At 62.0% G+C, this 24,368-nt stretch overlaps 2 protein-coding genes across 5 annotated transcripts in view; one reads left to right on the top strand and one right to left on the bottom strand.

Moving 5' to 3' along the window:
- Positions 1-1,349: 1,349 nt before the first annotated feature.
- Positions 1,350-2,845, bottom strand: NNMT (nicotinamide N-methyltransferase). Its single transcript, XM_021285173.2, has 3 exons — positions 2,557-2,845; positions 1,979-2,186; positions 1,350-1,893 (listed from the first exon to the last, which is right to left on the bottom strand). Exons 1-3 carry the CDS (start codon positions 2,714-2,716, stop codon positions 1,464-1,466), a joined length of 798 nt encoding a protein of 265 aa, XP_021140848.2. The 5' UTR covers positions 2,717-2,845; the 3' UTR covers positions 1,350-1,463.
- Positions 2,846-15,626: 12,781 nt separating this feature from the next.
- Positions 15,627-24,368, top strand: part of ZBTB16 (zinc finger and BTB domain containing 16) — a 46,378-nt gene continuing 37,636 nt past the window's right edge. For 2 of the 4 annotated variants that reach the window (XM_065040097.1, XM_065040094.1), the window contains exons 1-2: positions 15,628-15,783; positions 16,103-17,401. In XM_065040097.1, coding sequence (XP_064896169.1) covers positions 16,173-17,401 — 1,229 coding nt within the window. In that variant the 5' untranslated portion in view covers positions 15,628-15,783; positions 16,103-16,172. Of the gene's footprint in view, positions 15,784-16,098; positions 17,402-24,368 lie in introns of all 4 variants that reach the window. The other 2 variants (XM_065040096.1, XM_065040095.1) reach the window with 2 other exon arrangements.

Raw genomic sequence — 24,368 nt, 5'->3', positions numbered from 1 at the left:
AATAAACTCTGGTGGTAACCTGGGGCTGTTCGGGCGCCGGGCGCGCTCGCCGGTGGAGCCGCTGTCGCGACAGCGTGCTCGGTTTGCCCGTTACCTCCGCGCTCCGGCAGCGTGCCCCGGAGAAACCGAGCGGTGCTGAGCCCGCAGGAGCCCCGGGTGAACCCGCTGGGGCCGGAACGGAGGGAGCGGAGCAGCCCTGGGTGTCCCCTGCTGCCCGCGCAGCGCAGCGGTGCCCGGGGCTGGACGCGGAGCCGCCGTGTGCCCGCGGTCACCGCCCCGGGGCAGCGCCGGGAGCACGGGCCGTGCCGCGGGGCCGGCGGGGCCATCGCCGCCCTGCGCTGCCGCCCGAGCTCCTCCAGGCCGCGGCGGGACGGGGGTTTGTGTCGGGCAGAGCCCGGGGCGCCCGCCGCCTCCGCGGTGCCTGGGAGCGGAGCGGGTCCCGTCCCGGTCCCCAGCGGCGCCTCCGCGGTGCCGCCTGTGCAGCGGGGCTTTTCCATCTGGAAAAGCTGCGAACGGGGAAGCCAAGCCTTCATTGTTCATTAGGCCCTGACGCGTTATGGCATTGCCTATTCTCTTGTTAATTAGGCGCTGTTCATTTTCTTCACTTCATTACTTACTGCCGCACCTAGAATTTATATTCATTTGCCTTAATCGCGTCCGCCTGGTTAAATTCTAAACAGTTACTCATTCAGAAAGGAAATTATTACCTCGCTCTGCCAGGACTTCCACTTTGCCTTAATTTCCCCGGGGCCTCGTTCACTTTCCCCGGCGTTTCTCCTCCGCGGGTCCCGCGGGACGGGCTGGGAGCGAGCGGCACCGGCACCACCGCGTTCCGCCAAACCACGCACCGGGACGGGCCCCGGCGGCGCCTGCCGCGGCGTCACACGGCCCGGGGCGGGAGAAAGGGACAGCAAGGGAACGGGGGGTGATCTCGGGTTTTCCACAGCAGCTCTTATGAGTCTGTCGCGTTTTCCCCCGTGTTGTGTCTGTGTTCTGCCCGCGTTGCTCTCGCAGCCCTTCCCGCCGCGTTCCCTCGCCGGGCAGGTGCGCGTTGCGGGCGCCGCGCGGGTCCCAGAGGTTCGCTGGGGCTGTCCGGGTGCTGCTCCTCCCGCTCCGTCCCGCTCTGGCCCAGCTCTTTGGGCAGAACTCGGGATTGCTGCAGAAACCAGACACAGCTCTGCCTTTGGACAACCTCGCTGCCTTTGCCGCCAGCCTTTGTCCCGTAAGAATGGATTTAGGTCTCAAAAACGCGTTGTGGCTGGAAGGGGAAGGTGCCGGCAGCTCTGGGCTGCCGAGGGGATGTTGGAGCGATTCCCGTGTCGCCCGAGCGGGGCTGCTCCGTGTCTGTGTGCACATCGATCGCAGCGCGCGCTGCTGCAACTCTTTATTTGCTCTCAGGCAAAGTGTACAAGGTGCATTGGTGGGTTTGGGAACCGGACACGCCGCAGTTTTGCCGCGCAGGGCTACGCGGTGCCGCGCCGCCGTGCCGCCAGGATCAGCGTGGCCTGCATGTCGCTGCGGCCGATGCCCGCCGGGTACGGCTGCAGCTCGGTGAAGCGCACCTCGAAGCCGGCGCCCTCCACGGCCTCCAGCACCGCGGCTTCGTCCAGGCGCAGGCAGGAGAACACCTGCTCCCCGACGCCGTAGTAGGTGGTGCTGAGGGAGGTGAGCAGCACCAGGTGCCCCCCCGGCCTCACCAGCCCCGCGATGCCGCGCAGGGCGCGGTGGAAGGCGGGCAGGTCGGGGCAGGCGGCCTCCAGGCAGTAGGCGGACAGGACGCAGTCGGCGGGCGGCAGCGACACGGGCGCCGCCGGGTTGGCTTTGGTCACGTCGCACTTCAGCACCCGCTTCACCTTCCCGCGCAGCTTCGCCTCCTTCTCAGCCCACTGCTCCCTGGTGGGAAAGCGAACAGGTGACGGCCGCGCTGGGGTCGTGTGGCCGCTGTGCTGGATCGGTGGCCGCGCGGTGGGGCGCTCACCTGTCCCCTTCCAGCTCGCACACATATTGCACCACCGGCCGCCAGTCGAAGGCCCCCGGCTCGTTCCTCAGCCACGACTCCAGCTCCTGGCGGTTCTGCGGCGTGTAGTCCATGGCCACGATCTCCTGGAAGCGCTCGCACGCCGACAGCAGCTGGTAGATGGTGGGGCCGCAGCCCACGTCCAGCAGGGTGTCCCCCCCCAGCCCCTCTGGTGCGGGCAGCGGGAACACCCCGGTGAGCACAGAGACCGCGTCCCGGGCAGAACCATCCCCAGCCTCCCCAGCCCCAATGCTGCCCCAAGCACCGGGATCCCAGCACAGCCCCGACCGCCGCGGGGACAGTGCCCGAATCTGCACAGGGACACCCCCCGTCCCCTGCCCAGGCTGCGCTTGGCGCCGTGTCTGGGAGCTGGGACAGCTCCAGCCACCAACACCCCCTATGCAGGCATAGAGGTGCCTGCACGTATAGATCTATGTTAAAGCAGCCGTGCCTGTGCATATGGCCAGCATATCCCCCGCTCTGTGCCGGGCACCGTCCCACTGCCCAGGGACAGCCCCGCAGACGTCCCCGGGACTCACCCAGCGCGAACACCTTGGCCAGGCTGCGCAGGTTCTGCATCAGGAAGGTGCTGGGCCGGCCCTGCCCGTCGCTCAGCCTGTAATACTCGCTCAGGTAGTCCCGGGGGGTGAAGCTCCGCTCGTACTCCCCAGCGCCCGTGAACGTGGCCGGAGCCTCCATGGTGCCGCCGTCCCGCGCTGCGCCCGCTGCTCGTCCCGGTCAGACTTTGGCCCCGGCCGCCCTCCCACCGCCTCCGTGTGGTCAGGGGCTGTGCTCCAACCCAGCTGCACGTTTTCCGTGTTGAATCCCCGGCAGCCCCCCCCACACAAACTAACGGCCATAGCTGGGATTGTGTTGCCTGACCCTGGATTTCCAGTAATTGGCAGCAATAACCAGGCCAGCACGAGCTGGGCCACCAGCAGGCACAGCTGTTGTTCTGTTAGTGTGTCCAGCACCCGCGCTGCTCAACAGCTGGTTGGGGTGTTCGTGTTCAGTAACAGTGTGGTGAGGAGCTCAGAACACATCGGGTGTCCCGGCGGCGCCCGTCCCGGAGGGAGCAGGACCCGCTGCCCCTGCCCAGACTCCCCCACTCTTCCACTGATTTGGTTGCTTTTTCATTTTTTTCAGGTTTCCTTTGGAAAAGTGCAGTTTCACCTCCTCGCTCTGAAAACCAAGAACCCTCAGCCTCGGCACCCGGGTTTTGCCCCAGATCTGGCCCCGGCCTGCGCCGTGTGCGATGCGGACCCTGCTGCACCGGGGTGCCGGGCAGCCCTGGCCGCGTCCCGGGGCCGCGGTGGCCGCGCTCTCCTCGCCATCCCCGCCACGCAGCGGCAGCAGAGCCCCGCGGTTCAGCGCGTCCGCAGCGTCTCCTCCTCCTCCGCTCACCCAGCTGGAGCTGAAATGATCAAAGGGCTTTAGGCTCGTTACAGACTCCAAATCTGTATAGTTGGCATTTGCTTTATTGCAGATGTGTCATTAGGAGTGGCGGCCGATGAGCCACCGTAACATCCCAGACTAATAACTGCTATTTTAGGTCCCGAGGTGGCTTTGCTGAACAAACCCACGTCCCACCCACCGGCGTGAAACCCGCTGCCCACAGTGTGAAGCCGCAAAGGGACGTCAGCCTGAAAGACGGATGTGTTCCAGTGGTTTTCTTCGAGACCGAAGCCAACTACAGGTGACTCTGAAGCCACCGACCCCTTAGAGCCTCCCGGCCATGGCAAGGGTGTCTGTGTCACGGGATGTCACCCCAAATCAGCCCGTGGGCACTGCCACCCCAGCTCTGACAAACCCTGGCGACACCGGGGGTTTGTCCCTGGCCTGAAATCTCCGCACCGCCGCAGGAACGGGAGGTGGGGGAGAGGCGAGTGTGCCCCAAAGCTGAGCCTAAACGCACGCCCTCGCCAGGGTCTGGCTTTATTTTCTGGGCCGGGGTCTGTTACGCGGCACAGCCACGGACGCGCGGCGGCTTTGGCGCATTCCTGGTGCTGTTTGCCTGTGTTTTGGTCCATAAAACCTATTTTTTCTCATGGAGTGACATGATTTGGGGATAAAAGTACAAATTGCTGGCACCCAGAGGACCTTGGGCTGTTGATGAGCGGGAGCTCAGCCTTGTCACCCGTGTCCCCAGCCCGGCTCTGACGCCCCGAGCGGGGAGCACCCCCAGGAACGCTCTGCCCCCCAGCTCTCGTCTGCATTGAGCTCCCTGCTCCAGACGTCTGATTTCCATTTCCCCCGCACTTGTAGCTCGATCAGAGTGTGATTAGGGCTCCGCGGGCTCCATTGTCGTCTCCACCTAAGTGCTGCTCTGATGGATATAAACAGCGTTTGGGTGTTTACACCGTGGAGCGCGGCGCCGTGCTCCCTCCCCGGTAACGCGGGGAGGACAAATCACAGGCACAAACCCAAACCTGCTGGGGTGGTCCTGATGGGACACAGCTGCGCCCGTCACCCAACGAGGGGCACCTTGGCCTCCTCGGGCCAGCACCTGCGATGTTATAAAGGGTGGGGGGGCAGGGGGTGTGGTTTGGCACCTGCAGCGTCTCTGGGTGCTGGGGTTTGTGCCGGTGCCCCATTTTGGTGTGAAAGAGGCCAGTTTGTGCCCCCAGTACAGAGCCAGCCCCACGCCGGGTGTGGGGTGAAGCCCGGGCAGCGCTGGAGCCCCCGGCTGCTCCAGCCCGGCCACCCCACCCGTCCCGCTGCGGCCGCACCTGGGACGCAGGTAAGCCGGGCTCTGGGGCGCGCTTCGAGGGTGGGAACAGAAGCTCCTTTTCTCTGTTTCATGTGGTTTTTGCAGACTGAGGGTAGGTGTGTCCCTCCTGTGGGTTTGTGGAGATGTGTGTGAAGAAAGCGCTCGAAAAGCAAATGGTTTTGGAGAAAGCAGCAACTGTTCTTTTGTTGAACATGCTGGTGGTTTGAAAAAGCAGAGGCAATGGTGCTTTTGGAGGACAGGATGCAGTTCTCTGGGGTTTGCGGTTGCTCCTCGTTGGGCTCCCGGGTGCGTTCCGGGGTCTGTGGGGCAGCTCTGTGGTGCGGGGCCGTGGGGACAGCGGGCTGGGCGCTTGCCACGGAGCTGCTCTGCACGGCAAACGCTGCGAGTTTCCCCCGCGTGTTCGTGGGTGCAAAGTCTCGCGCGTAGTTTCCCGTCGGGCTGGGAGGAACGTCCCCGGTGCCGTTCCCTCTGCCCCGTCCCCAGGGCGTGGGCGCTCGGCCGATTTCCTCCGTCGCACGCGCGTGGGGGCGATGTTCGTTAGGTGATAGCTCATTAGCGGCGGGGCGCTGCGCTGCCCCAGCCCTGCCCGGCCGGGCTCCTGCGCGCCGAACAAAAGCGTCTCTGGCTCCGCGTGGCGCCGAGGATCCCGAACAAAAGGTTCCCGTTCCCCTGCGCTTGTCTCTTTTTCCTCGCGCTCGCCTTTCTTTTCCCCCGCTCTTCGGTGCGGATTTAAACAGTGCTTTTTCTGGCTTAAATTTCTCTGTGCCGCAACAAAAAAATTGGCAATTAACCGCTGTGAGGCTGTTTTACAGTCCTGTGGAAACCCTTTCTATCCACTTTATTCTAAGCGGGTATATCTTTTATTCCTAGTTTTCGGGAGTGTAAAACTTTACAGCGTTTGCTGCAAACCTTCATACTCGGCTTTGTGGTTTATCGCTCCCTCTGCACATATATCTTGCTCATAAATAAGGCTTTCATCTCCGCGGCGCCTGGCGCGGCACCGCAGTGCTCTGAGCTGCCGGGTAGCGGGATTTGCCTGGGACCGGTGTGTGATGGAGCCCCGGGCGCAGCTCTTCCCTCGCCCGGCCGAGCGGGGGCTGCTCGTCCTCGCCGGGCTGCCCTGGGCGGCCGGTTTTCCCTTTGGAATGGGGCTCGGTCACCCGCTATTTCCAAAACCCTGCTTATTTTCCCTGGGTGAGCAGTGAACGTGCGCGGGGACAGCAGTCCAGACCCACCGCCAGCTTTCCGGGACTGTGACGCAAAGGGTTCGGCAAGGTGCGGGATATTAACTGCAGCTTTCAGGCCCCTGCGTGCCACATGGTAATTTCCCCGCATTACGGTGATAGTGGTTTTAAAAATCACCCTCCTCCCATCCCCTCTTCGCTGAATGCATCTTGTTTCACAAAAATGCATTTAGGACCAATTTGTTTTGAGCCCAGAATGGCAGCAATTAAAGTAGCGCTGTGCGTTTGGAATAAATGGCGTAGCGCTCGTGTTGGCGTGACCTCTGCTGAAAGGATGGAGCGGGGGGACGTTTGTGGAGCGGCGAGCGAGACGCGCGCCTCCCGTCGCGGCTTTGGAACCGACTTTACCAGGGAAATCACGACCTGGTAAAGCCGCGCTGGTCGCACGCGTCCGTGTCAGCAATGGTTTATGGGGCCGTTTCGCGGCGCTGGGACCCGCCGCGGAAGCCGCAAATGTCAGAGCGGGCGGGGGGAACAGGTGGGCTGCGCGCATCTCCGGGGCCCCACTAATTCACAGGGAATAAATCAATGACGGGAGCGGGGACCGAGTCCCGTTCCGGGTGCAGGTGACTGCGCAATTCCCTTCTGGCAGGCGGAGGGAGAGACTGTCACCCTCAGTTGCCTTTGGTTTTATTGTCTGAGCCTTAAAGGAATCCTGTGCAGCGTTGGGGAAGCGCTGGCAAGTCCCACTTAAAATAACGAGCTAATTATCCCAGACTGCCTGTTTGCAGCACGGGCGTCTCTTGCACCTTCCCCATAAGGGAACCAGCGGTTTCCTTCGCTCCCGGAGTCCATGTGGCTTCTGTGTTGCCGGTGCCATCGTTACAGGATTCCCGAGTCCAGCTCTGGAGCGGCTGCTGTGGTTCTGTGCCCGGTGGTTTCCCTGCAGCGGCTCTGCCACAGGGGTGATATTTTCAAGCTGTGGCTGGGGAGGGGAAGGTTAATGAACACCTGGGGTGCCGCTCTCAGCTTCATTAAAGCTGCTCAGAAGTTTCCAGAGGGTGTCTCTGCTCCAGGCGGTGTCGGGTCTCCCCAGTGTTAAATCGCCCTCTGTGCGGGCAGAGCGATGCAAAGTGTGGGGTCCCCGTGCCGCAAGGGCGCGATTGGAGCGTGGAAGGGAGAGCAGGTGACTTATTAATAGCCTGCCCGCCCACAATTATCACACTGGCAGCACCGGAGCGGCCACCATGTGCCGGGCGATGAGCCACGCGGTGCCAGACCCGTGCGCACCTGCGGTCTGATAACCAACGAGTCAACGTGCACCGGGCACCGCAACCGTGCTCGGTTTGGCCTTGCGCAAGTGTGTGGGTTATTCGCTGCAGCTGGCGGTTAGGAACGGTGAGGTCTCCTGGGTTAACGTGTAACTATGGAGGGGGGACGCGGACGTCGGGCGCTGCTGCGGAACCTCCTGGCCCGCGGGCGTTAACGGGGGAACAGGCGTTAACGGGGGAACAGGCGTTAACAGGAGGCGCCGGCCCTTGTGGCTCCTCAGGCAGGGGTTGTGCCGGCGTTGCTGGTGCGAGCGCTGCCCACACCCCATCCATTCCTCTCCTCCAATTTTCTCCTCTGACAATTTATAGGTTAGTTTGATGCTTGAATAGCTGTGTCTCTCTAGTAATATGTATTCTCCGTAAGTATTCCCCGCTGTGGCATATCCTAAGAGAACTCCATCAAATAATTATCTTCCCTTTTATTTATTCACAGTCTTTTCACTCGATCTGCATCACGATAAAATATTCCGATGGTTCGCTCTTAGTGCCGAGCCTTCCCCGCGTTGTAAAGTGTATTTATGGACAGCATTAAATCCGCCCGCGCGGCTCTTTATCTCGGCGCTTTCCCCGCTCGATGCCCCGTTGGGCGCTGGCCTCGGCCACCCCCCGCCGTGACCCCCGTGTCCCCGGGGCCGCGGCTGCCCCCCCGCCGTCCCCGCGCCGCGATGGGGCTGTCGGTGCGGCAGAGCCCAGCCGCCAGCAGCAGGACGTGACTGCCGCGCGGCCGAGGGAATCAGAGCCGGGAAGAAACCAATAACCGCTGGTTCCCCCCGCGGGGGCTGGGGCGGCAGCGCTGCTCTTCTCTGAGGAGCTGCCGGTGGCCTCTCGAGAACGGCCGTGTCCCCAGAAAGGGCTTTGCTGTCCTGTATCCGCGCAGATGGGCGATGGAGGGGGTGATGTGCAGGGGGCCGTGCCCCCAGGATGCAGGGGCAGCATCTCTGCAGGTGTCGGTTTGTCTGAGGCTCCGCTGGGCTGAAAGCGCTCAGACGTTATCATAGAATTTAAAATCCATAGTGATGCTGGGACTCGGCCAGGAGAGCTCTTCCCTCTCCAGGGCCCAGAGACGTCACCAATAGCGTTCGGCTCGTTCCAGGTTTGTTTTGCTGCTCTCAGGCGTGCGAGCGCTTCCGGGAGCCCGTGTGCTGGCGGCGGAGGCAGCATCTGCGCCGTGCGCCGCGAGGACGGCGGTGGCGAGTCAGTCCTGGAGCCAAACAGCGGTGCCCGCTCGCGGACGAGGCTTGTACTGCCGGCGGGGGAGGCAGAACGGGGGGCGCTGGCGGGAGATGGAGCGGGGCGGCGCTGGCGAGGACGGGGCCCACGATGCTCCACTCGCTGGGCTCCGGCGCCGCGCCGACAGGCGAGTTCCCCAGCAAGGGTTAACCGAGTGTATAAAATTGATTGCGATTTTAGTAATTCAGTATAATCACAGTCTACCAGCAGGTTGCTTTTCCAGCAGGAGGGTTTGGAATTATTTTCTGGAGTTTGCAATATAGAACTTAAATTAAGCCTCAGAAGTCAGAGGAGCTCTGCTGCATCTCTAATGTGGTGCTAAATTCTCAGCAGCACATTCTCTGTATTAAAGCCTTTGCTAGCAATTAGGTTCATTAACTATCACAATACCTTATTTATTACTCGGCATGCCATATGGTTTCCCAGCTAAAGAATGGCACCCGTTCTAGCACAGACCATTTGGCATCATAAAAATGTTAACAAATAATGTTATGGCTCTCAAGGGCAAAAGGGCTCGCTGGGTTGCGGGTCTGAATGGCACGAGAGAATATGAAAACATTTTTCTTCTATGGCAAAATAAAGAATTCCTCGAGACAGAAGTATTCAAAGAATATCAGGCTCGCATCACGCAAATGGGAGTTTTATACGTGCCCATAATGGTTCCGTCAATACTTGCGGCAGGCAGCGCTCTCACTCATCCCGATCCTTCCCCGGAGCTGTGCCGGCAGCACCGCGGGACGGGACCCGCCTCTTTGTTCGGTGGAGCCCAGCGCCGCAGCTCAGCTCTCCGGCACGGTCCCTTGTCACCAAACCTGGTCCCGCAGGAGCGGCTCTGGGCGCCCGGTGGGGTGCTGGTGTGTCCATGGCACCGGCGTGCAGAGGGACCTGGACGGGGTGAGGTTGTGCCGGCGGGAAGAGCAGACGGTGAGCCCGGTGCCGCGGGAGTGCGCGGGCTCTTCCCGCCCTGGGAGGAGGAGAATCCGAGCTGTTGCACCCGTTTGGTGTCTCTGGAGGAGCCCACGACCCGTGCGACTCACCTGCTGTTCACACAGCACCACGTCTGCAATGAAGCCCTTTGGGGAGCCCGCGAGCTCGGCTGGGACCGCAGCTGATGCCAGCGCCGGTCCTGGGCATGGGAATTGTCCATTGGAGGGTGCGTGTGGGCAGGGACCGGGCCCAGGGCCGGGCACGGCGAGCGCTTGGGGTCCGCGCTGCTCCCGCCCTGCAGAAAACACGGAAATCAGCATTTCTCACCTGCAGAACTGTATTGACGTGGCTGCCCTTGCTCAGTGCCGTCACACGGCATCGGCCTGCGAGCGGGCTGGGACTCGCACCTTGTTTTCCGTCTCGTTTCCCAAACCGTGAGTTGTTCCCGTGCCCCCGACACCTGCTCTGCCCCCGCGCTTCAGCTCTGCCCCGTATTTCCCTGTCACCCTCCTTGAGTAAGATACATTTTTCATGGGAGTTGTAATGTTTTTTCCCCTCAGACACCTTGCAGAGACGTTTCCAAAATGTGCCACTCCAAAAGTGGTTTTGCTTGGCGTCCCAGGGTCCCTGCCTGGCACTGGCGATGCTCGGCGAGCTGGCGATGCCGCGTCCGCCAGAGCAGCAATGCGAACACACTGAGCGCTTAGTGGGGAATTGGCTCTTTTTGCATGGAGAACTGGTTTTTGAACAGCAAGGAGAAACGAGCTTGTGGTCCAGCGGTGGAGCTGGTTTCCCAGCCCCAGGCGGGGGGACCCAGAGCAGCAGAAGCAGCTGGGGGGGATGCGCTGGGGGGATGCGCCGGGCTGGGTTTCCAAGGGTGTTTCATCCCCCCAGAGCAGTCGGGGGGTTGGCCGAGCCGGTGACAGCGCCGTGTCCCCCGGGAGCATCCCTGGGCGCTGGCGGGGCCACGTGTGCCCCGCGGACGGGTCTGTCTGCAGCGGCTCTGCACGGCGTCTGCTCCATTCCCGGGAGGCCGATCGAGCCGTTCCCGTGGGGAATGTGCCCGGGTGGCCGTGCCAGCCCCGCCAAGGGCACCGGGGTCCCTGCGGCCACCTGCCCGCGCCGGCGCCGAGCCAGCCCGCGGCACAGCCCGTGGGGCCCCAGCGGGAACGGGGCGATGCTCCCGACCTTCGGGGGGATTCGGGGTATCTCCCGAGCAGGGCGGCTGCCGGCGCTGCTGATGCACCAATGTTATCGGAGGTTTCAGTCACTTAGGAATCTGGCAGCAGATAAGATACCGGGGGTTTATTGTATCTTCTGGCAATTATTAAGAAAATAAAATGGGTTAATATCTAACCTTGAACCTCGGCTGCGGCGTTTGGGCTCAGACTCCACCAGGACTCTCTCGTGCACTCTGCAGTTGTACAGTTCACAGATGGCGTTAGGGATGATGGAAGAGATGAACAGGAATTTAATCCGAGACTGAAATACCTTCATTACGCAGCCAGATCAGCTGAGAAACATGTTAGAAACGAGATCTGTATCGTGTCTGATTCAGCCACTAGATTTATTTTTTCCTGGTGCTAGAAAGGGAGGAGGAGCAGCCCCTTTGGCAGGAGTCTCCCCAGCTGTCGGCGGCGTTTTCGGTGGATATTGGGTGCACAGACACGTTAACAGAAGGGGAGGGGGAAAGGCTTCCACAAGCGCGGGCTGGTGTTTGCACTGTCAAAGGTGGCAATGCAATTTCTGTGTGTACGCACGGGGCACATACGTGTATGTATCTATATATATCTCCCTTTGGAAGGGGAAACAGATAACCTGTGCAACTGGAAATGGGACATGGAGCTTTGCCCTTGCTAGAGAGCAAAGATGAGTTTGGGGCCGAAGGTGTTTGCTCCGTGGTTGGGATTTGGGGTTTGGTCAGTGCCCGGTAAATGCACTCGAGTGCCGCTGCGGACGAGGAGCAGGGGGCAGTTCCAGGGGTTTGGGCTCCCAGGTTGTTCAGTGGCTCCTGCAAACCGTCCTGCTTAAAGGCAGGAGGAGGTTTAAGCAATGTGTTAAGGAGATGTCAGTCTCATGCTCAGAAAAGCATGGGATGGGTAGTTAACTTGCCTGGAACTGTTGTTGGTGTCTGAGCTTGGGCACGATCCTTCCGGAGGGGTAACGTCCCCGGGCCCAGCCAGCATTCATAATACCATGAAAGCAGCCCTTCCCCAGCACTGAACTAGTCCAGAGGAGACCCAAAAGCACGCGGGGTCGGGGAGACGGAGGGGGAGCCGGGCTGGAGCTCGGGAAGCCCGTTCTGTGGGGCAGAACCAGCCCCAGGCGCTGCGCTGAGGCCCCGGTGCAGATTCTGCTCCATCCGGAAGGTGATGGTAATTTCCAGGTGAACTTTACCGAGCGCGCGCGGCCTCAGCGCCGGGCACGGTGACATTAAAGCCCGGGCACATCTCTTGTCTTGTCCCAGGCAGGATGTCAAATATTTTAGGTTAAGAGAAGTGAAAAAGAGGAAAAGTAATTGCACAGCAAATTAAACAAAGACAACCCCCCTCCCGCTTATTAGGACTTCAAAAGTTGCAGCCTCTGGCTCAGCTCTGTTGAGTACGTACAAAGGGTAACGCTAAAAATAGGTACTGTACAAATGATTAGGTCATAGCCTGCTAGAGGGAGACATTTTTCTTTAATTACTAACCCGGCAGCGTGGTGCTGGGGGGGATACATCACCAGGCCCCGCTGTAAAGTTTGTGCTCCTCCGCTGAGTCACCGCGGCCAAATTCCCTTTTGTGTGGGGGATTTGGGGAGGAATGCGGGGAGGCTGCGCCCTCCTGAGTCACCGGCCCTGAGCCGCTAATTGGCCTCATTGTCTTAGGGGCTGCGCGGTGCTGCAACCGCACAGAGCGGGTGGACAGCAGCACATGCACCTCCCGTCCCCACCCGCACCGCTGCACCGCGGCTGGCCCGCTGCTCCGGAGGAGCCTGAGCTGCCGCTGGTGTCTCGGCGTCGAGCCGCTCCCGCCGCCATGGGCACAGTTGTGACCCAGAGTGATGCTTATGAGCAGAGATGTCACATCGCCAAGCGAGATGTCACACCGCCACACGGGTGTTACTGTCCCCCGTTTGTTGCTGGGTCACGATATCCTTCACAGGAGCTGCAGACGAAGCCGAGGAGGGGGTTTGGGGATGGAAGCCACCGGTGGCGCGCAGCCCCCGTGCGGATGTGCGCGGTGACAGGTGGGCTGGTGGGTCACCGGCGCGTGCGTGTCCTCGTGCTGCTGTTGCGTGCTGCGGCGCTGGTCGGGTCGCATCCTGCCGAGCAGGTGCCTGGGGAGGGCGCTGGGCGGGTTTTGCGGCACGCTTGCCCCACGATGCCCCACTCGTGTCTACTCAGCTCTGAGTTATTTGGCTTGACGCGTTCACCTTCCCTGTGACGACAGCGCAGCTCCCACACAGCTGCATCAGCTTTGGGGCTGTGTTGTGTTTTGTGGTTTTTTAAATAAAGTCTAACACATTTAATCATGTTTTCGTAAGCTGTCAGCCATGGATCTTTGGTTTAGGTTAAAACAGATCTTATTTCACACAAGCCCCCTGTTCCAGTGTTTCGTAATTCAGCCCCGCAGCAGCAAGGCTGGGAAGCGAATACACCGAGAGCAAAGCCGAGCTGCTCTCGGGAACGCGCACGGGCTGCAGAGCAGGAGGGGTCCCGTGCCCGCTCCCTGTGCCCCACCAGCTCCCCGGAGCAGCGCGGAGGAGCTGGGAAACCAAACTGGGGGCCCGGCTGGAGACTGGGGAGCCGGATCCTTGCACCTGTCCCTGGGGTGGACGGTGGGGAGCGCTGAGTCCAATGTCACTGTCCAAGGGCAGGGGATGGAAAAGAGCACGATGCTGCAGGGGACCTTCTGGCTGAAGTTGCCTCCTGCAAGGCTTTCCTGTGGGCTAAGCCTCCTGAACAAGGCATTTCCTTTCTTACTGGGATTTTGGAGACTTTCCTGCTTTCTTGTCCTCTCCGTGCGCCTCGCTGGGTCCCGGGGGAGCGGCCGTTGTCCCCCGTGGCGCTACTCTCGCCCTGCCTGTGCGTGGCAGAGCATTCCTCCCGCAGGCCAGTGCTCGCCGGGCTCTTTCTGCTGGGACGGTGCAGGTCACGGTTCCCTGTCCACAGTAAACGAGGAGCTGGGATCCCCGTGCTCATGGGAAGGATGCTGGTGCTCACCTGCGCCTTCACGGGAACACCTTCCCCGGGACCACGGCCGCCTCGCGAGTTCAGTGCTGGAGGTTAATAATAATCGTACCCGGCAGCACATCATGGCCCCGTATCTGGTTGAGAGATTTACAACTGAAGCTCGTGGCGCAGGAAGAAATTGCCTCAATCACTTGGAGTAATGGCACATGGAGAGGCACTTGGGCGTGACTGCTATTTAACACGAGAGCCCAGCTTGGCTTCATTTAACGTGCTGGTTCCTTTCTAATAAACACGTTACACTACAAGGTGGGGATTAAGATCAGAAAAGTAAATAAATTGGAAACTGATGGGGAGAGATGGGAGGGAAATGGAAGGGACTGTGGGGGAGCGACCGGTGATTAACTCCTGTGCTGGGGCACAGGGAAATGACCCTGAAAGCCATGGCGGTGGCTTCCCCGGCTTCGTTTTGGCATCTCTGGGGGCAGGTGGGTTCTGCTTTGCCTCTTTAGCCTGTGAGCGTGTCCAGATCGGTCCTGTACTTTGTGGATCGAGGCACCAACGTGAGTGAGGCTGCGGGCGCCTTGGCCAGGACTCTGTGGACGGGGGACGGGGACAGGGAGCCGAGGCTCGAGGTCCCTGACACGCGTGTTTGGCTTTTCCCCGTGTGTGCGTTCGGGCTGTGAAGCCGGGAGGGCTTCGGGCGCAGCGCTGCCCGGGGTGGACGCTGCCTCTTAACGCAGCAGCTTTTACTGTATGTATTAGGAGAGCAACAAAAAGTGCAACGCACGGCTTGACGGGAAGGACTGGGGGGTTAATTTTCAGGATGCTGCCTGGGAATTTAGCCGTGGGATTTCCATTATTGCTAATGGGACTCACGCAGCTTAATTTCATGCGAGCTACACTAAAAACATACCCCTAACCGCCTGCAAAATTTCAGTCCTGAAATCAAGCCTTTTAAAAGTTAGAGGAGGGTAAACAAACACCTGAAACCACACTGGCTCGCTATCCCCCCCCTCAGCCATTTGGACTTGAAAGCTGGCGAGGAACTCAAGCAGTTTTAGACAATTAAAAAGCTCGTACCGCAGGCACGCCGGCTGCCTGTGCGCTTCGCTCTCTGCCAATTGAAACGGCAGAGTTACAACCCCGAAAAAACACAGGTATCTGATGCCTTACCCTTAAGTATAGCACCGCGAGCGCTGCGTTATAATGCGCGTCTAATAACCCGAGCAGCGCTGCCTTTCGTTGCGAGGCCTCCGTTATTAGGCTGTTCTCGTTAAATGACTGCTATCATCTGGTCCCAAAGTACATTAAATCCCATTATAATTATAAACACACTTCCCCATAACGTTCTCCTTAGATTACATTTGCGCTGCGTTACCCCAAGGGTATCTTTGTGCTAACACCGTCCGTGTTTGTTGGTTTAGCTGCCGCGCCGGCCCGCGGTGCGCGGGGGGAGCACTCCGTGCGCGGTGCCGGTGTGCACGCGTGGCCCCGGCCGAGGACGCTCAGGGGGCAGCTCCTGGCGTGGGGCATCTCGCGGTTCTGCCGCTGTTTATGTTGTGGGGCTGCTGGCGTTTCCCGTCCCCCTGTGCTTGGTGCCGTTGCCTGCCTGTGCCCACAGACCCCACCGCCCACCCTTGGGTGTGGGGACCTGCTGCGTCCCCAAACATCCCAGTGGTGCAAATGGGGGGCAGATGCTTAATCTGGGCAAAATAAGCCTTCTCGGGGTGACGTGCCCCGCGTGCTGTGTCACCCCCAGAACAGCTCCCACCCCAAATCCGCCACTGAGACAGCCCCCGGCTTCCTGGCTGCCCACCGGGTGACCCGGGTTCTGACGCGCGGTGCGTGCGCGAAGCCGTGGGAACGCTGGGTGCGCGGGGGCCGGTTTCCCCGGGCTGGTTTTGCGTGGCGGGGGCCGGTTCCCGGTGCCGGTTCCCGGTGCCCGTTCCCGCGGCCCCTCCCCGCGGCTGCGGCCGCTGCCCCGGTCCCGTCCGCGCTCCGCGGCCGCCCGGGGGGGGGCGCCGTGGCTCCAGGCGCGCGGGCGGCGGGGGGGCCCGGCGGGGCCTGACGTGGGCGCGGGGCGGCCCCGGGGCCGGCGCCGCCGTGATTTGCTGCGCGGCGCGGCGAGCGGCGGCGGCGGCGATGAGAGCGGGCAGTGCGAACTGCCGGAGCAGCCGCCGGCCGCCGTGAGTGCGGGCAGCCCGGGCCGCCCCCGCCGCGCACCTGAGCGGGCTGCGCGCCGCGCGGGGGGAGCGGGGGGAGCGGGGATGCGCCCCCTGCCCCGGGGGGCGGCGGCGGCGGGGACGCGGCTCCGCAGCCCGGGCAGCCGCCGCCGAGCCCCGCGCAGAAACTTTCGGGCGAGCGGCCGGCGGGCTGCGGGCTGACCTCCCTCTCCCCCCGCCCTCCGCTGCTTCTCCCCTTTCTCTCTCTTTTCCCCCTTCCCTCCCCTCCCTCTCCTCTCCTCGCCGCTCCTCTCCCCCCTCCGCCTTTTGTTTTCGCAGATAGTCGGCACACAAAGCTGGTCCCAGATTTGAGCGACGGCGAGGCAGCCTGATGAGCGAGCCCCGGGAGCGCCATGGATGTGACTAAGATGGGCACGATCCAGCTGCAGAACCCCTGCCACCCCAGCGGGCTGCTGCACAAAGCCAACCAGATGCGCCTGGCGGGGACGCTCTGCGACGTGGTCATCATGGTGGACAGCCAGGAGTTCCACGCGCACCGGACCGTGCTGGCCTGTACCAGCAAGATGTTCGAGATCCTCTTCCACCGCAACAGCCAGCACTACACCCTGGACTTCCTCTCGCCAAAGACCTTCCAGCAGATCCTGGAGTACGCCTACACCGCCACGCTGCAGGCCAGGGTCGAGGACCTGGACGACCTGCTCTACGCCGCCGAGATCCTGGAGATCGAGTACCTGGAGGAGCAGTGCCTCAAGATCCTGGAGACCATCCAGGCCTCCGAGGACAACGATGCCGAGGGCGCCGCAGTCGACGGAGCAGCCGCTGAGGAAGAGGAGGAGAGGAGGTCGAGGTACATCAAGGGCCTCTTCGTCTCCAAGCCCGCCAGTGAGGAGAGCGGCTACGCCGGCCAGAGCCTGCCAGCGGGTGCGGCGGAGCAGAGCCCCTCCGCCTCGGCTTCCTTCGGGCCCCTCTCCGCCATGAGCCCCACCAAGGCGGCGGTGGACAGCCTGATGAGCATCGGGCAGTCACTTCTGCAGGGCGCGCTGCCGCCCACCGCCCCCGAGGACTCGCGCCCCGCCGCCGCCCGCCGCCCCAATGCCGAAGCCATGCAGGTGGACGACACCCCTGGCAGCCCCCGGTCGGCCGAGCCCGGTGCCTCTGGTGGGGAGAAGCCCGAGGAGAAGGGCAAGGACGGGCCAGGCACCCCGACCCGCGGCAGCGTCATCACCAGCGCCCGCGAACTGCACTACGGCCGGGAGGAGGGCGCCGAGCCGCCGCCCGAGCCCGGCCAGGGGCTGCCGCTGGCGCCGGAGCCGTTGGCCACCAGCGCCCCAGCCGACAAGCCCTTGGGCATCTACTCGCTGCTGCCCAACCACAAGACTGAGCCGGTGCTTGCTGTGCCACCCGCTGTGGCGTCCGCCCTGCACGTGCAGCCGGCACTGGCCGTCTCCATGGACTTCGGCGCCTACGGGGGGCTGCTGCCCCAGGGCTTCATCCAGCGGGAGCTGTTCAGCAAGCTGGGCGAGCTGGCGGCCGGCATGAAGCCGGAGAGCCGAGCCCTGGGCGAGCAGTGCAGTGTGTGCGGGGCAGAGCTGCCGGACAACGAGACCCTGGAGCAGCACAGGTGGGTGCCCGCACCGCGTTCCGCGCCGGGATCTTGCGGCAGGGTTTCAGTTTCTGCCCGGGCGTCGCGTGCATCGGTGCCGAGTTCCCGCTGCGTGCCCCAAAACCGCGCTCGCAGACACGGCTGCTGTAACTTTTCCGGGTCTGGCAGCTGTGCCAGAAGGTTCCTTCCCGCGGGTGCCGGCTAGGGGGACAGCCAGGACGGGGCTCGTGCCGTCGGTGTTTCCTCCCAACACAGACCCTGCCGCTTTCCCTGGCTGGCGTCTGCCAAACAGCTCGCGGTTGCTGCCCTTGAGTTTCGAGTTCTGCATGTAAAGCGATGCTGTGGGGTCAGCAGTCCTTGCCCCCCCGTGCCGAGACCCTCTGTGGTCCGGCACCAACGTGTTTGTATGTGGTGAGGGGGTACGGAGCGGTGAGACCCTGCGTGTGGCCACGGCGATGACACGCGGGGCGGCTGCGCGCGGTGCCTCGCAGGCGCCGGAGCGCTGTGCTGCTCGGCAGCCCGGTGTGCGGAGCGTTCGCACTTTGCACAAAGTGGAGCGCGGGTCAGGCTGGGTGACGCTGGGGCGAGCGGGGGCTCGTGCTGCTGCAGCACCGCGTGTCCCTCCCTGCGGGTTCGGGTCGCGGTGGAGACTCCGGCAGCTGTGGATGCGATTCTGGGGCTCCCCTGCTCCGGGTGGGGGATCTTTGTGCTCTCGCCGAGCCCCGCACCGCGGGGAGCTGCTGGGGGGGGCGCGGTGGTTGTTATTGGCATGTGAGTCTGGTGCTCCCCCATTTTCTGCCTCCCCATCATGGGAGCGGGGGTGAGACCTCGTCGCCTGATTTGGCCAGGGAGCAGATTTGTGTTAATTACCGTGCCTAAATCAGCTTTGCTGGTCAAACCCCTCGGTGTTGGGGGTGCTTTGGTGAGCACCGTGCAGCCCTGGCCCCCGGTGCGGCCACAGCCCCGCGCGGTGCCGGAGCTGCTTGCAGCCTTCCCGGGCTGTGCACCATCTCAGAATTTTAATGAATCAACAGGTTAATTAGCCCTGATGCACACAACGCACCCGGGGCTGGGGAGCCGGTGCTACCGGCACGTTGCTGCCTGTGGAGGCTGCGCCCGCCCGTGCTGCAGGATGCACCGGAGCCGCGGCAGCTCCGCGGTTCAGCCCCAGAGCGTTCGCAGCCGCTCTCTGCGCTGCTCCCCCGCGAGCCTGAGCCGTGGCGGGTGTTTGCTGGCATGCCCGGAGCCGCCTCGGCGTGGTTTGTCCCCGGCCAGGCGGTGATGCAGACAGAACGTCACCAGAGAGCTGCAGTGAGGGCTCAGGGAGAATTTTAACGTGCCATTCTGCCACGGTCTCGAGCATCTCCCTTTTCCCCTGGGAGCAGCATTGGTGCGGCTGCGGGCGAGGGCGATGCCGGGGCTGCTCCTGCCACTGGTCGCGATTTGCCCGCGGCGAGCCTGGCTCCGTCGTCACACCGAGCGGTCAGGGACGGAGCGTGGCCCAGCCCGTGCGGCGCAGCAGCCTGGGTTTCACACCGCCTTCCTGGGCTTGGCTTATTTTGACAGCCGCGGCCGCGGCTTTTTTCTTAATTATTCATGATGGTTATCGGGGCTGGGTGCGCAGGGCCGCGATGGGCTCTGAGCGGGGCTGGGTGCGTGATGGGCTCTGAGCGGGGCTGGGTGCGCGATGGGCTCTGAGCGGGGCTGAGCGCCGGCCCCTGCGAGCGCAGCCTCGAAGGCGATTGCTCCAGCCAGCACCAGCCTCCCTTTGCCCGCTCTTGCTTTTGGATTACCTGGTGCTGGCAAACTTTGCAGCGCGAGCCAAATCCCTTGAGCCCTTTCCAAACTGCTCTGCAACAGCGTCCATGTTGCAAGGCATTGGGCAAGAGTCAGACAGCCCACCCCTCCCCTGCCAGGGCTCTAAATCCAGGCGGTTTGCGTGTAGACGGGGTCTCATGTGGCTTTTTTATAGCATTTGCTTTCTAATACGTTGTGAAAATCACCATTTGGGGAGGATTTGTGGGATCCCATTGTATTTGCAGAGCTGTTAAACAGCATCTATGCTGGGCTGGGATCCGCAGCTCTCTGCTGGAGCTGTTCTGGTGGCGGTGGCAGCTGCGCCGTGCCAGCTGTGCCATGCTGGCTGGGGCTCCTTCGCCCTGCGGCTCCGGGGGTCCTGCGCCCCTCCCCGCGCTGCCCGCCGGGGGCAGGATGTGCCGGGGCCGCAGTGGTGCCGCTGCTCACCTGGTGGCTTTGCTGACCTCTTTCTGCCGCTGTGGTTTGCTTTCCCACCGCGGTGCGCGAGGCTTTCCTGGCTGGGGAGCTGCGGCGAGGGGCGCCCAGCAGTGCCGCGCAGCGCTCGGCCACCCCGGTGCCGTGGCAGGTGGCACCGAGCCCAGCCGGCGCCAACACGGTCCTTGTGCACAGACCATTGCGAGCCAAGGCGCCTGTTTGCGTTGCACAAGCGCGTGCATATGGCGGAGATGTTTGTTTACACACACACATGCAATACAAGTATAAATACCCATGTTTACAGTCTCGGAGCCTTCCGAGCGTGGTTGCCGCCTCCGCCAGCGCGGGGAGCGCGAGCAGAGCGCGGGCTGGCAACTCGCTGCTCGCCGGGTGCCCGGGACGCCCGTGTGCCCCAGCCCCCGTGGCACCGTTGTCTGTGCCGTGTTGAGAGCGCTGAGCTGTCACCCATGGTGGCCCTGAGCCCCAGCGCTGACTCTGATCGGGGTTTTCGAGTCCCCAAACCCACCTTCTGCTGCATGATCTGTTTTTTGCTTCCTTACCGAGCTTATGATTTTGACTAATTGAGTGTATATTGAGTCGGCGACTCTTTAATTTTTTTTATAAAAGATTTCCTCCTAGGTTCAGCAAAGTTCAAACTTAATCTAATGTTAGTATCGATCGTCACTTCTAATTGCAGGCAAAAAAGCCACAGTTCAGCAGCCCTCCTCGGGTTTGTTTGCACAAAGGAAAACCTCAGTGGTGCGAGCGCCGCGCGGAGCCGTCGACTGAGCCCGAGTCGTTTGTCAGCGGGAAGTTAAGTCCCTTCAGACTTCCTGACAGGCACGCTTGATGTTTGTAGCGTGGGCAGCGGGAGCGCGGGCTGCGGGCAGCGGTGCCGTTCGGTCCGGTTCGACGGCGCGGCTGAGCACCCGGGACGCGCAGCCTGTTGCTCCGTTATCCGGTGCAAACCCCGCGTAGCCGCGTCGGGAGATACTCCGGCGTCAGGAGATACGCGGCGCTGGGCTCTTTCCTCGCTGGCCCCGCGGGATCAGCCGCCATTGGGCTCCTGGTGCCGTTAGGCACGTTGGCACCGCTCGACGTGTCGCGGGGAGAAGCAGATGCACGATACCATTAAAGCAATAAACGTGACAAATGGGATCCCGAGCGCTCGGTGAGCATTACCGGCGTTCATTTCGGTAGCCTGATACCATTGTTGGTTTTTATTTTATTTTAAGCATTAGGCAATTTATGCTCCGCTGCAACTGGAACTGTGAGAAAACAGAGGGAAAGTAGAAAACGAGGGGGGAGGGAAGGAAAGAAACGCCAGCACCCCCCAAACTCTGCCCGTGATTACTTCCAGAGTTCGGGGGCGACCCGGCAGCTCTTGTTTCTTGCTGATGGGCCTTATTAGTGGCACCTGGCATCGCGCGGGGCTAATGGAAAGCAGCGCGGGGCGAGGAAGCCCTGATTAGGGCTGGGGGGCCGTGCCGGGCGCAGGAAATGAATGTTGAGCCGGGGCCGCGGCGCTGACCCGGGCGCGTAACCTGTGAGCACGGCCGGGACCCCGCGCAGGATGCCGGGGGCTCTCTGCTTCTCGTCACCGGGACGCGCCGGCCGCTCAGCCTTGAACTTTTGATTTATTCGGTGGGGGACTTAACCGTTTCCATACTCGGCTCGAGGCGCGGGGGGAAAAGCCCCTTCGGCTTCTGTGCTGTTCCGTCCGCTATCCTGCGCTGCTCTGGTTGTGCGGGTGATGCGTTTTAAAGCAAAACTCTGAGGTTCCCATTAGAAAACACCACTTTTAATAGATTCTTAAAAATTTATGTATTTTCCCCTTTGCCATGTCCTCGGCGTAAGGCTGGTGGCAGCGCGGTGTCCCCCCACCTCCCCGCTGCTTTCCCGTTGCCCTTTCGGGGATGGGCAATGGGTGGCAGCTCCTGGTCCCATGGGGTGGGACCTGCTGCGTCAGTCCTGATGGGGACCCCGGGGCGGCTCTTGGCCCTCAGCTCCGTGCCGCTGGCAGCACCTCCAGAAGGTCTGAGGAGCCTTCTCGGTTATAACTGGTGGAGTGATGCTGGTGCAGAACGTGTCGTGTTTATGGCCGGCGCGGGGGCTCCTGGGCAGCCCGTGCCGCTTCGGGTGATGCTCTCGGCTCTTTTCTCGCGGTGGCGCGGGGACGCTGGCCGAGCAGCGCGGGCAGCTCGTGACGAGCATCCCCGCGGCTTTCCCCGCGATGGGGCTCTTTACAAACGCCAGCGCGTCGATCTGGTTTCCTTGGATAGAGTAAAATGATCTGCATCTTCCTTTTTGCTTGCAATTAGCAAGATTTTTCTTTCACTCCCCCCCCACTTGCTCCTTGACAGCTTCAAGAGAGGCTTTAAATGAGTAATTACTAAATATTTCCCGGCAGCCAAACACGGGGCCATGGCATCTCCTGTTGCAAAAGTGAAAAATATTTCTGTTTGCAGTTAATTTTAGTGGCAGGCAGATCATGTTAACTGGGTGTAATTGCTTCCAGATATGGCAGAGGGTTTTGTGTGTTGGGATGAAGGGTCTGGTAAGTGCTCACTTCCTGTGTAAATTAGCCTGGTCCATTCATTCCTCCCCGCCCCGCAGTCCTGGCTTGTGTCACTCGGCCGCCAGGTTTTTCCCCAGCGCCGCGTTCCAGCTCCGGGGATGCTGCCGGGACTTCGCTCCCCTGGTTGCCGCGGGGATGCTGAGTGCCCGCATCCCGCTCCACGGGCGACGGGGACCACCAGGCGCCCTCGCAGGAGCCCCGAGCACGGCTGCGGCACGTGCTCTCAAACCAAGGCGGGTTCCTCTCTTTGACACAAGCTCGGTCGTTGGAACGAGCATCACTGTGAAATCGGGGCTGCAGAACGAGCCTTGGCGGCCCCGGCACGGGCTCTGGCCGGGGGCCAGCGCCGCCCGTATCATTTTCGCTGTAGCGTTCTTAACTGATTTTAAGTAGATTACGGCTGGACACGCGCCCCGCTGTGCTGGTGCAGCTTTTCGTCGGCCTCCGTCGCCCCGTTGCTGTTTTATTGGCGCGCTGCTTAGCAAACAGGCCGGCGATGTGCGACTGAGGAAACGCTGCTCCGCGTCGGCGCGAGCCCGGCCAGAGCCGCCAGGCCGTAAATCGCCGTTAAACAGCCGCCTTTGTTCCCGGTGTCAGCGCGGGAGATGACGGGCTGGTTATCTGTGTGTGTCAGCCGGGATGATAACCCCGCACCGCGGAGGGGACCCCGGTGTCCCCCTCGAGAGAGCGTCCCTGTGTCCGTCTGCGAGTGCCACGCGTGGGGGAGCAGGGCACCTCTCGCCACCTCGTGACCTATAAACAGGCAGACACCGGCCGGGCGGAAAAAACAAAGAGAAACTAGAAAAAACCCCAAACCCCAAACGCCGTTTCCATCGCTGGTGAGGTCGGAAAGAGCACAAACACCCGGGGGTGCTCACAGGCCCTGTGCTGATGTTTAAGTAGGTCCTGGGGATGTGTTTAAAGGCACAATGCAGTTCGTATATATATGTATATAAATATAAATAAACAGTTATTGCCTGTCCTTTAATTGTAATTCAGATTTGTGTTTCTGCTCGAGGTACTAGAGCAGTTACGGCCCCCGCGCTGTTTGCAGCTCCATCGCCATTGCTGAAAGTGCTTCTCTGCCCCTGCCACTGAGTTTGGGGACGGTGCCGGGCTCCCTGTCACCTTTGTCACCTTCCATCGTTCTTTTCCCCGCGCATTATTTATAGTAAATCATATTAGAAAGGAGCGCTGAGGAGGAAGCGTGATTCATCCTCCTTGAAGCCAGTGCTGACATAAATACAGGCAAAGCGCTTACTATGTGTTTTTGATTATGGTATTTAGGGACAGGTTGTACTAATCTTGGCGTGCGCAGACTGAAGCTGTGGAGGCTACGGCTCTAAGAAATTTGATTCAGCCGCAGCACAGGCTGCGTGTCAAAAAATCCAAGCAAAGCCCGGCCGGTGTTCTCGGAAGCGTGCGCGGTGCCGTGAGACGTTGGGAACGGTCTCGCTGCCCGGCTCCTCGAGGGTCTGCGGGGACTCGCGGTGGTGGGACGGCTGCGAGGCTGGGCTGCGCTGAGGTGCTCGAGGTGCTCCAGAGCAGGGCTGTGGGAGGAGGATGCGCAGAGGGGACGCAGCGAGATGCTCGGCGCAGAGGGACCCAGCGGAGGGCTCACAAACGGTGCGACCCGGCACTCGCTGCCGGCAGCACGGCACAGCCAGAGCCGGTGACAGGTACCTTATCTGTGGCCGGGCCCAGGCTGCGGTCGCAGCCTCTGCGCAGCGCACACGAACCGCCTGTGCGTGGGAGAGATAAGGCGCAGGCGTTGTGCCGCGCCCGCCGGCCCCGCTGCCGAGCCGGCACCCGTCCCACCCGCGCTGCGGTGGGCGATGGCGCCGGGGCCGGTCCCTGTGCCGGTGGCACGTGTGCAGCGCGCGGTGGTCAGAGTGCGGCAGGGCCCCCGGGGCCCCTTTCTGTGAAACAGCCCCACGTTTGGAACTGAAACCCTCGGCCCCTCCCTGCCGGGCGCCCTGCTCTTTCTACCAGGAACGCGGTGATTTCCTCTTCCCCCTGTTCGTAGAAAATATCCCAAGTGCCGAGAGCGGGCGGGCGGCGGTTCTGCGAACGAGAGCAGCGGTCAAGGCGCCTGTAGCGCGCAAACCTCCCCGGGCAGCTCCAGCTCTGCCTGCGCTCCCAGGGCTGGGGGAGCCGACAGCCTCTTCCCACCCG

Source organism: Columba livia, chromosome 24 (assembly GCF_036013475.1).
Source record: "Columba livia isolate bColLiv1 breed racing homer chromosome 24, bColLiv1.pat.W.v2, whole genome shotgun sequence".
NCBI lineage: Eukaryota > Metazoa > Chordata > Aves > Columbiformes > Columbidae > Columba > Columba livia.
The sequence above is the reverse complement of the archived record's forward strand: the minus strand, read 5'-3'. Positions and strand labels throughout refer to the sequence as shown.

What these genes read in the sequence shown, in the direction of transcription:
- NNMT (XM_021285173.2), bottom strand. Translation starts at nt 2,716, where the DNA reads ATGGAGGCTCCGGCCACGTTCACGGGCGCTGGGGAGTACGAGCGGAGC. An exon ending in GGCCAAGGTGTTCGCGCTGG is followed by an intron (nt 2,187 to 2,556) that starts GTGAGTCCCGGG and finishes TGCCCGCACCAG; the next exon opens with AGGGGCTGGGGGGGGACACC. An exon ending in TGCGAGCTGGAAGGGGACAG is followed by an intron (nt 1,894 to 1,978) that starts GTGAGCGCCCCA and finishes CTTTCCCACCAG; the next exon opens with GGAGCAGTGGGCTGAGAAGG.